General features: G+C 37.2%; 1 protein-coding gene across 15 annotated transcripts in view; it reads right to left on the reverse strand.

The window, feature by feature from the left end:
* LOC123520435 (partitioning defective 3 homolog) overlaps positions 1-11,703 on the reverse strand; it is a 92,811-nt gene continuing 81,108 nt past the window's right edge. For 7 of the 15 annotated variants that reach the window (XM_045282632.1, XM_045282627.1, XM_045282635.1 and 4 more), the window contains 7 exons: positions 11,049-11,198; positions 8,680-9,960; positions 5,917-6,107; positions 4,800-4,874; positions 3,265-3,342; positions 1,619-1,812; positions 1-1,329 (listed from right to left, as the gene is read on the reverse strand). In XM_045282632.1, coding sequence (XP_045138567.1) covers positions 1,040-1,329; positions 1,619-1,812; positions 3,265-3,342; positions 4,800-4,874; positions 5,917-6,107; positions 8,680-9,960; positions 11,049-11,198 — 2,259 coding nt within the window. In that variant the 3' untranslated portion in view covers positions 1-1,039. Of the gene's footprint in view, positions 1,330-1,614; positions 1,813-3,264; positions 3,343-4,799; positions 4,875-5,916; positions 6,108-8,679; positions 9,961-11,048; positions 11,199-11,703 lie in introns of all 15 variants that reach the window. The other 8 variants (XM_045282642.1, XM_045282641.1, XM_045282629.1 and 5 more) reach the window with 7 other exon arrangements.

The raw sequence follows: 11,703 nt of genomic DNA on the forward strand, positions 1-11,703 counted from the left end.
TAAAAGATTTCACATATTTCCTTTATTCTCTTCTGGAAGCATGGAAAAGTTCCAGTATCCTGCAGTGACTGACAGCTGCAACATGAGTGACTGAAGCTGCTTCACTTCTTTCACACCGTATAAAAATCTTTAAAAGCAATCATACAAATAATTTATACAATGGTCCTTTACAAAATACTGTACAGAGGACACTGCCAACACAGACATGTACCACCGGCCACTTTGGCACACCCAAGTATTGGTCCATTTTATCATTCCAGAAATTGCTAAGAAATTATTCATTAAAAGCTAAAAGCAATATAGTATATCATAAAATTCAGTATAAAATGCATTCATTGTAAATTTCACTAAATTAATGTACATGTATTCAAATATGAATTCTATATAAAATCTATATATGTATATTAAAATATGTCACAAGAGTCTGCAGCATCACAATTAAAACTTTATTGATGAACAACCTATTGCTCACAAGGCAACATTATGGATGGCACACAATCTCATCCACATCACTGACATAAGGCACCAACTTCAGGAGCACATGGAGGATCTGCAACCAATGAGTACCCAGTGCTGAGGCAGCCTGAGGTGGTGACTGGCTTTCCAGACACCCTGCACAGCCATCTTTTAACAAATACAAAACCTCAGCAGCTGCCACAACCTGATGAACAGTGTATTACCTCCTTTTGGCTGGGGCATGTGTGGTAAAGGCAAGAAGAAGGAGTTGGTTTCTTAAACTACAACCATAAAACTAGAAGTTGTGGAATGTTGCATTTGTCTGTGACACGGGGCTGGCTGGGGACAACATTCCATTTGTACATCACACAGCAGTAGCCAAACCATTCTCTCATGCACTGCTCAGTTATCTACACAGTCACTCATATAGTCCTTTATCCTCCAGCCTAATCTCCATATATTAACAACCACTTATACACAATTAACATTTTGATTTTCAATAAATTAATTAATGTGTTCCTTTCTGGATTAAAACTACGACTTTACAAATATTATACAGCAATTATACACTTTGCAGTTTTTATCATACTTTCGAGCCAGGCACAGTTATTTTGGTACTATGATGAGGAGGGGGAGGGGGTGCATTGTGGTGTGGTCCAGTGTAGTGACTGGCTGGCCGAAAGCCTGATGAATACACTCCCTCAATTCGGTGGGAGTCTCGCTCTCCCTGACTGTGGTATGAACTAGGCTGCCCATGGCTGGCTCCAGGTAGGCCACTGCGCCCTGACTGACTGGAGTGGACGCTTGGCTTGTACATGGTTAGATGATGTGGCTGGGAGGCTCCAGGATGTAGGCTACTGATGCCTTCACTGTCTGTGAAAAGAATGGTATTTTTCTTATTCATGGAATGCAGATAACATTTGATACAAATCACTGAAAAATAACTAAACCAAGTTTTTCATTACACCTCTGATATCTATAAAGTATAATTTGAAAACAGTGAAACTGCTTGAGATTATGAGTTTAGAGCATGTTTTAAAAACATAAATTGAAATTTATAAATATTCAGCATAAACAAATTGTATTCAAATGATAGTTTTGAATTCTATCACAAATTTTAAATAGATTTTGATGTCTATAAAGGCACCAGCAAGAAACTTACTTTTTGCAGGTGGAGGCGGGCCAGGTGGTGGTGGCTGGTGTCGTCTGGGTAGGGAAGTGCTACTGTTGTCTTGAGCATGAGAAATCATGGCTTGAACACTCTCATACTCATAGTAGTTGCTCACAGGGCGATGGTGACCTTCTCTCCCAGAGTCCCGAGGCCCACGTTGGCTTTGGTATTCTCTTGCCTCCCGGCTGTAGATCAGCATTAGGAGTGAGAATTAAGATTAACAAAAACATACTTTGAATGTTCAGTAACAGTGAGTAAAGTTTAGGAAAAGTACTTCCTTCATCTTAAGCTAACATCAATGTGGTATAAAGACTTACATGCACTGGTCTTCTTGTATAGTGTTGGAAATTAATAAATGGAATACTACTCAGCCTGTTTACACTTACACTAATATTACTAAACTCACTCACTTATAATTCATAGCTAAACAAATTTTGAAAGCAATTAATTCATATTTGTATGAGATTTCTTTGCATGTACATACACAAAGAATTGTTTTTCCACAACAAGATTGAGAGTGATGAAAATTTACAACAGACTTGCATCTATAAATATTGAGCAATGCTGATTGTACAGCTGTTTTTCAAATATGGTGTTTTAAAGAGAATATCTTCTCCAGCTTTCCTGTAACAATTTATTAAGTACATATATACTTCATGACAACCAAGATGTGGATCAAACTCCATGTACAAAACTACACATGACAATATCCTCCTGAGATTTTGCTAGTTGCAAGAGAATGACAGGCAGGGGAATACACCAAGCCAGGGCCAATTATTCTTGCCATATATTTAGCTGGCAATTGTTATGCCACCCTCTCTGAAATGTCATTGGAAACACTGAGAAGTTTATGTAAAGGGAAGCAAAGAGAGGGGAAAGCCAAGGGCTGATGGGGCAGGATAACCAGAGTCCTAAATGTTACCAATCAGACCAAGATAAGCTCAAAGGTCTGAGTGGATGCAGGTCACTCTTGACTGTTGGGTCTAAATATCATCATAAAAACATTCTGGAACTACTAAAATGTTATTCTATTATGTATGCAGACTACTTTACAGACATACATCCTTTTCCAGCAATTTTCACAAGAAAAAAATTAGTTTAACAATTACAAGAAAGGAAACAATTCAATAAGACACTACTCAAGTACTAAAGGTACTGTAGATTGACTGCAATAACTAACTTTTATTAAATTACTGAATACTCGTACGTGTTATGAAAAATAATAAATGAATAAATAATAATAATAATAATAATAATACAATCAAATAAATAAACAAGTTAAGATTTGATAAAGTTAAATATCTAAAAACTTTTCTGGCATGAGACAAAAAGAAGAAAAAATAGCTATTTCAAGCTAGGATAGTAACACAATAACACAAAAAAGACACAGAGTAATATAATGATATGAATCTCCTAATTTATCACTGACATTACTAACTGACAGGATCTACCACAACATGCTTTCTGTCTCTATTTCTTTCCCATACACAAGAAAGAATCAGCAACTTTTTTGTTTGCATCCACATCACAAAGAATAAAAGGGAGACCACTGCAAGTGTAGGCTGAGGAAATACAGGTGCTTCTGATTGTGGGTGACATGCATCATGCAGTCTTGGCCTCATGCATTATCATTATACCTTGCAAGAATTGACTCGTGAATAAAGGTCTCCTCCAGCTTGTGCAGGAGCATGGTGGGCGCCCCGTCCAGCTGTCGCCTGCAAGTGAGAGTCGTGGCCGCTGGGCAGGTTATCACCACCATCACAGGCCACACCAACACTGCTGGTTTTCTCCCTCACCACTGCCATCACCTCCATCCACCAGCACTCCAATCCTCCACCCAACTAACATTATCCCACACAAGCTCAATCTCAATCCTAGTCATGATCAGTACCAACACACAACCCAACATACACAAATTCCTGCCTATCAAAGCACATGACCTCCTTATCATGACTTGTTATAACTTACAGCAAACATGCTACATAGATATAGATACCAGATCTTGATGAACAAGTTAAACATTATCATGCATTGCCATAAACTGCAATTAGGTTACAATGGCAGACCATTTTCAACTCTTTAAATCAATGATGATTGTCATGTCTAAATAAATAATACTTGCCGCATAGAACCATAAAAGATATCTTTTTCATCCACTAAGTAAATATTTACAAAAATACTGAGACTTAAACTCTCTTCTTTTATATTGACAGATAACAACGCCATGAATCAAGGGAGAAGTTATATTTCTATAAACAAAATTTCTATAGTAATCAGGAATGCATAAGACAGTCCCATTCATTGCTATTAGCAATGTTGTTGCATATTTTTCTCAAAGTGGAATTACATTCCATAAAAATTCTAAATGTTTTTACAATTTTAAGTTGTGTGATTATTGCTTAAGGCTTTTCTGCAAATTCAAGAATGAAGAGCAAAGAAATTTCTTTAAGGTCTTTTCAATTAAAATATAGGTGGCTAAATAATGAGTACATTATGCTCTGAGTTCTTTTTGAACCTATTTGCATAAGGATGTAACTGGGTGAGCAGTAATTTGTATGGAAAATTATTTATCTATTTATTTCTTTGCTTGTTCTATCAACTGTTAGGTGGCAACTGCAGCCACAAATACTGAAATTTCTATTCATACCAGGACAATGGACAATCACTATGATATTTTGAGCACAAAGGCTATTGAAGGAAACCATAAAGAAACTTTGAGACCCACATTAAACATACAAAGAAGCCAATACACTGTCAATTAATCATTATGGATCAAGATATCTTAAAACCATAAACATAATCTGCTTCATAGATACTCTATAAAAGTGCAGGTTTTTTAAAAGAGATGTCCAAACGGATGTTATGCTCAAATCAATTTCAAGAGCGTTCAGGGACCTCAGCCTGACTAATTTATCCCTCTCAGTGTTTGGCCCCACAGCCCCTATACCCGGCCAAGCAACACCACCCTTTGTCAGCAAGCGTCAGTCCACTTAAACTTAACATTAATAACTAGAAGCACCCACACAACACTATCACACAATGACACTATTTTTTCCATTCATGATGACACCAAACGTTTTAGTCTACAAGGTAGCTTAGAGGGTAAGTCAGTTCTAACATACCAGTAGCACTCACAGGTCTAGTTAGTAGAACCATAACACAGGAGTCTCACCTAGTCTGTTTATCCCGAAAATCTTGGTACTGCTGACTAGCTAATTTCTTTAGCCTTTCCTGCTCCTTGTTTTTGCTGCATGCAAAAATAAAAGAAAAATTGTGATAACATTCTAAACATGAAGAGCAATTTGAGAAGATAAAAAGCTTAGTCAATAAGGCCACTCTACAGCATAGTATAAGTAAGTCAGTTTGGTGGTGTGTGGTGGGGAGCGTTTGGTCAGGCTTGTTAATTCTTAGGTCCATAGTATATGTATAAAGTAACAAATGTTTATTTCTTCACATATAAATTGGTGTCTCCAAACGTAGTTACTAAGTAAATATTATCAGTAACATATTAATGCCACAGCCAGGTTAGTGCATCTCATAGAGACATGGTTAGCATTCATGCCATTATAGAATGAATATGTAAAATACTTCCAAGTTTGAAACCATTCCTTTGTTTTATCGATGAGATATAATAACTATAGTACTCGTAAGTTAAGTTTTAATACATTAAGGTTTCCCAATCCACTCTTATGAATGTATCATCTTTCTTAGCATGCATGGAAAATTATACCAGAATAATAGCTTTTTTACTTCAGCATGTAAATGTTATGGGTTCAGAACAACATATTAAATTTCTTTAAAGTTTTGCTTTGTATATGTTGGTGTGATGATTGGTCTAGTAGTATACCAATGTATGGCTGGTGGCAGTTATTTGTGTCAACAAATATTTGTTTTTCATGTCTACCAGAAAATTCAGCAAGCATTGCAGGCAATGGATTGTAGTAATTTAATTGCATCCTCCACTACCACCACCACCACCACCACCACCAAAACCCCACCACCACCACCACCACCACCATCATTATCCTATTGATTCCACCACCATTATTCTTCTTGTCCCACCACCACCACCACCATTATCCCACTGGTGCCACCACCATTATTCCAGTTATCCCACCACCAGAGTATCATTCACAAGAGAAATTTATATAAAGAAATATATAAAAACAATAAAGAATCTTAACTGTGAAACATTTACTGAACTTTACATCAAAAAAGCATCGCAAACTTTTGACTATTTTAATACCAGTGAACAAAAATATTGAGGGCAATAAACACAACTTCCTTACCGTAAATGCTGCTGAATTTGTTCATAGTTTACATAATGAGAGTATGTGTGAGGATCAGCATAAGCAGTGCGGCTCCCAGGTCTGCCTGCCACATCGCTGGCCCTGCTTGTACCATCTCCATACAAGTCGTAGCTGTGAGAGCGCACGTGTCGCACTTCAGATCGTGGCTCACTGGGTATTGGCTCCAGGCGCTGTGAGGGTGAGGTTTGTGTTATGATGCTTCTAATTTTAGAGGCAAAAATGAAGACAAATGGTGAATAGCTGTAATAAGAGAAAGCATTACAACTCTTAAGATTAAAAATGTATTAATCCATTAAATTTCCATTTTACTAATGTTCCATAACTGCCCAAATTCTTTTCGATGTGAGATTGATTTACAGATGTGCCGAAGTATAAATATAGTGATGAGTGATGAAATGTGCTCAAATCCAAAAGGAATACAACAAAACAAGGTCTAGATCTGTAATTTCTGTAAGCTACACTATATAATGAATGTTCTGATTGGATACACTGACATTCTTCAAGTTTTTCTCAGTATTGTTCAGTGTTGTATTGTCCCAATACAACACTGTAAGCTGGAGACATTCATATTCTCCACAGTTTGTTTCCTTTTGCCACTTCACTTGTGGCTCTATGCCTTAAACCTTCATATAGTTCCTTTAGCTTTTGGAAAAACTCGGGAATATCTTCACAGTCTCCTGCTTTTTCCATTTATGTCCAATGCCAGCAGTGAGTTGTAATTATACATTAAATCTTGTTTACGCACTTTTCAAAAGGATTATTTTTTTGGAGCATTTTCTCAAAATAGATTCCTATTCTACTGTGTAATTTTCCTATAAGTCATAATACACTGTTGTTGTTTTTTTGCAATGATATTTTGCATATTTTCATGTCATTGTTTTTGTATTCAGTGTACAAGACAACTTCATTTTTTATCTTTTTTTTTTAGGATAATTGAAGTGTCATCTAATATATTAAACTATAAAGTATATACAACAAGAGCATATAACAACTTTGAAAGGGTTTAGTTTACTTGAAAGGCATCTTCCAATTAAAATTAAACATGAAAAAAAAGTGTATATGCCGCATGAATGCACATAACATTCATACATCAAAGTGACGTAGCCAGACAGAACTTAACACTTATGGGCTACTGATTAGTCATATCCAACAATACATTTGATCAAATATGGAAATGTCCACCCTAATAAAAATTTAGAAATATGTCATGGATATGAAACTTGGCAAAATAAAAGAGAGGAAAGGCAGCTACATATCTAAGGGGTGCACAAAATGAAATTAAACAAACGAAGGATGAAAAGGTACATATGAACAAAGGAATGTGAAAAATTAGTGATGTTTACATAAATTAAATATGTTGTCATTTGTGTAGATGTTATAAATATAAAAAATAATTAACAGGAGTGAAATGATAACAATTTTGCTTACTAAGGGAACAGGAACTGGTCTATACAACACAACAAGTGGCATTAAGCCAGTAACTTATGAAAAAAAATGTATATAAGTAAGTGCAAATGGCTAAAAGATAAGAAGAGTTTGAATGTATGAGATATAGTATGCAAGAAATATGCCAATAATAGTTACATATATATAAAAGCAAATTTGAAAGCATTTCTATATGGCATGGGAAATCTGACATATTGAAATACTATATAAATAACAAAGGATGAAATAATGATACCAAATCCAAATTGTGCTTAAAATATTGGTGCTAAACTGTAAAGGATAATGGTTACCTTCTATGCTTAAAACTGTAATGTTATAACTGTCATTATCAAAAACACTTCTAGCAAAATTCCTCCCAATTCAAAATTGCCTTTTCTTTGTCTTTCAACATTAGCAAAAGTTCACTTGCCAATGAACAATTATCATTTATCTCTTCACTCAAAGACTAAAAGCAAATTAATGGAGAGAGAGAGAGAGAGAGAGAGAGAGAGAGAGAGAGAGAGAGAGAGAGAGAGAGAGAGAGAGAGAGAGAGAGAGAGAGAGAGAGAGAGATTCTTATTAAAGACAGACATTACATACCAGAAACATTATCTTATGCTATATATCAAGGAGCAAATAATACAAAACCAAAGACAAGCATTCAGCAAGCTTATTGTTACTGCAGCAATGTAGTAACTTGCTGTGTGGTTTATCCTAATAACGACACAGGTAGCAGTAAACAATCAGTACTGAAGTCCTGGAGGTTTACAGGTTTACTGATCATTAAATACAACAACCTACTTTCTCATAATCATCAATAATACACTAACTCTAGTTCAGAATTCACCAGGCATCTAACATCAGCACTGGGTGTATGTCTGAAACAATAAACAGGCAAAGTAACACAGAGCAACATTACTGCATCAAGCAACTGAACAACTGAAGTGTCAACTCATAGCTTAAGTTGAAAACAATGCTTGGTCATTCCAAGCAACACCTCCACACAGATACCTCAAAAATAGATCTCAGGTGTCGGGTCTCCCCAATCAGGTCTTGGCTGTGGGAGCGACGGTGGCAGGAGGGGCGGGATGGTGGTGGCCCTAACCTGCCACCCTGCAACACATCACCATCATGCAATACTACATTGTGTGAACCAAGTACTACATGACTTTCCTGTAGCTGCTCTTCCAACATCATTAGAAGGCACATAATGACATGCATCCCCAAAGTTACTATGTCTACAAGATGTGGAAAGTCCATCATGCTGGTGCTGGACTCATGCCATGCTAAGCTGGTGCTGCTGGTCCATACCCTTACCCAGAATTGACTATTGTCTAGTATTGCAGTGGAGCGCAGGGCAGCCAAGGGGACTGGAGCACCCTTAGGAGGGGGAGGGGGAGGAGGGCATGGCCAGCCTCGGGCAGACATGGCTGCCTCCTTCCCCTTCACACCCATTCGTGGCAGAGAGTTGGTGCGTGCAGCACTTCCATTACTGCTGTTGCTGCCACTGCTGCTGTTGCTGCTGCTGCTGTTGTTGCTGCTTAATGGCGCTGCTATTTTACTGATACAGTTGCCATGCTTTTGTGTGCTTTTGTTAGTCCCACTCATGACTCCCGAAGAACCCCAAGTTGGCCCACTATTACCACCACCACCACGTTGTTCCCCCTCAATTCCAACACTGCCGCTGCCTGGGCCACCACCACGGTTCTCTTTACCAAAAGAGCTGTGCTCGTTTATATTTTGATTAATGAAGTTTCTATTTGACAATTCATTTGTTTTGTTATTGTTTACTTTGTCCAGGGAATAATTACGGGAAGACATAAAGTCTGGCAAAGTTTTGGTGAAGGAAAAAGTGAAGTCTGGGGTAATTTCATTCATTTGGCTGAATTGTGAAGATAAGTGACTAGTTGTGGTCTGGGTAGGAGCTCTTTGGTTCATTTGAGGAGTTGAACATCGACTGACAGGAGGAGCAGAACCAGAGCTTGAGTTTGGCTTAGGACTATGATAGATAGTAGGTGGCTTGTAATTATTATTGATAGGTCTATTTCTAGGAGGCAAAGGAGGTTTGCTAGACACAGACTTTTGAATAATTAAATTGGACAAATTATTCACCCTAGCTTCCTCATCATTAGTTGAGATATCATAGCTTTCATTTGGTTTAGGAGGACTTGTTCCAGTCTTACAAGGCACTGAATATATGTCATTATTGTGAATATACTTGTTTGACTGCATAAAAACTGATATGTTGTCCACATCTGGGACTCCAGCTGCTTTGTTCTCTGTTTTGTGCCGAGGTGAGTCTGTTTCTGGCCGAAAGCATGCCCCATAGAGAGAGTACCGGTGAGTGGAGGTAGCAGCAGTCTTGCCTGAAGGACTGTTGACAATGCCATGAAAAGAGTGTCTGTTTGTGTTCCCTGTGCCTTTTACTTTATTAGAAGAGGAAGAATGGCAAGAAGAGTTCATGGAGGAAGGAGGTTGATAGGATTTGGCTGACCTATGCACAACACTCTCAGACATTACTTGCGGCTTGATGTCTGAAGAATTAAGAGTGTTATTGTTTGCCTTGTCAGCCTCCAAGTGTCCTCTTTCATCCAGCATCTGTAATAATGTTGGGAGAGGAGAGGTGGTGAAATACTCTTTTGCCAGAACCTGGCATTCCTCACCCAATGTTAGAGTCAATTGTACTAAGCTTCTACACTACTTCCCCCAGGAGCAGAGCTGACCACCATTACAATGCAGTAATATACCTTATGTGAGAGAAGAAAAAAAAAAAAAAAAAAAACCTATATAGTTAGTAACCTGTTAAAAAAAGATAAGCAAAATATGTAATTGTAGATGGTGATACTAAAAGTGTAAGATTTTCAATGATTAGGTAATCAATAATTATTTGTAATAATAACAATAGCAAATTTTCAAAACTTAAGCAGAAATTTTTACAATGAGCACCACAAAATATGCCAGAGGAACAATAATGACTGGATTAGTTTAACAGCAATATGTGTAAACATTTCCATGAAGCAATTTGAAGCACACCTGGAAATATCACAATGCACTTGCCTCCACTGGCATTCAGCACTGCCTTTTAAAGTATTTTATGAAATCAATGTAATGATGGCCACATGTTTATCAAATTATGAATTAAGTGGGTGCTTTATTATCAATATAATATGTTTTGTTAGCAATCCCTATAAAGTTAACTTTGCAAAGCCTCTGACTAGATAAGTTGTATGAATTATGTGCTAAATAGACAAGATGGATGTTAAAGTTGCATTTAATAATAAGAGCTAAAGCAATGGGGTTGATTAGAAGCCTCCCGTAACAGTGAGTAAGGAGTTAAAGATCTTGCATGCTTGGGGGTGGTGTAGAAGTAGGGTGAGAAAATAGACAAACAAATCTATCTCTATGTAAACTCCAGAAGCAGACATAAAAATTTCCAGATTAGTACACCAAATAATCTAAATGTAAAGAAGTTGCCCAGCACAAGTACTAACAAATGCTTCTTCTTCTTGCTAAAAAAGCTAAAGCTCCACCAGTTTCCATGTAATCTTTCAACACAGGGAAAATCAGTTCTTAAAATCTTGTTACCTGTCCCTGAAAAACCCTCATAGAACTTGAACTTGGCCACTGGAAGGAAAACAATGAGCAGACACCTGTAATGTTAGAAGGGTTGTGTGTTCTGAGCTTACCTGTCTGATGGCACTCTCATAATGCTCCTCCATGTCGTCCGTTGGGTAGGTTCTATTCCGCTGGGCGTGGCGCCGCTGATGCTCTGCCCTTAACTGGTGCATCCTTTCTGAACGAGATGGCTCCCCATCTTCCCCTCTCGCCTGCTGCTGCTGTACAGATAAAAGATATGTGAAATTAACAAAGTTGCTACTATCTACTATCTATCTTTTATTCACTGGTCAACCTTTTATCCAACTTCGAGGATGAAGAGAAACATGAGATACCTAAATGCTTATACTTACATTCCTTCATATCTAATCATACTGAAATATGTTTTGCACATAAATTTGCCTCTTTATATGAATAGTCACCAAGTTTTTCATGCGTGATATGAAAATATATACTTATTTTGTTTACACTGTATCACACAAAGCTTATGGATAATGTTACAAGAAAGCTGTTACACAATATCCACAAAGTAAAATATCTTAACTAGTATACAACTGTGCTGATACAATATTTCAAGCATCCTACCATTACTTATCAACACAAGTCATCCAATAATGCACAAATTAGAAAGTAATATCTAAATTCATTGTAACTCAATTACATGTAACTGAAATCATGTGGATCAAGCAATAAAGTCTGATGATTTTGCTAAATGCACTAAGTGAA

Source organism: Portunus trituberculatus, chromosome 47, assembly GCF_017591435.1.
Source record: "Portunus trituberculatus isolate SZX2019 chromosome 47, ASM1759143v1, whole genome shotgun sequence".
In the NCBI taxonomy this organism is placed as follows: Eukaryota; Metazoa; Arthropoda; class Malacostraca; order Decapoda; family Portunidae; genus Portunus; species Portunus trituberculatus.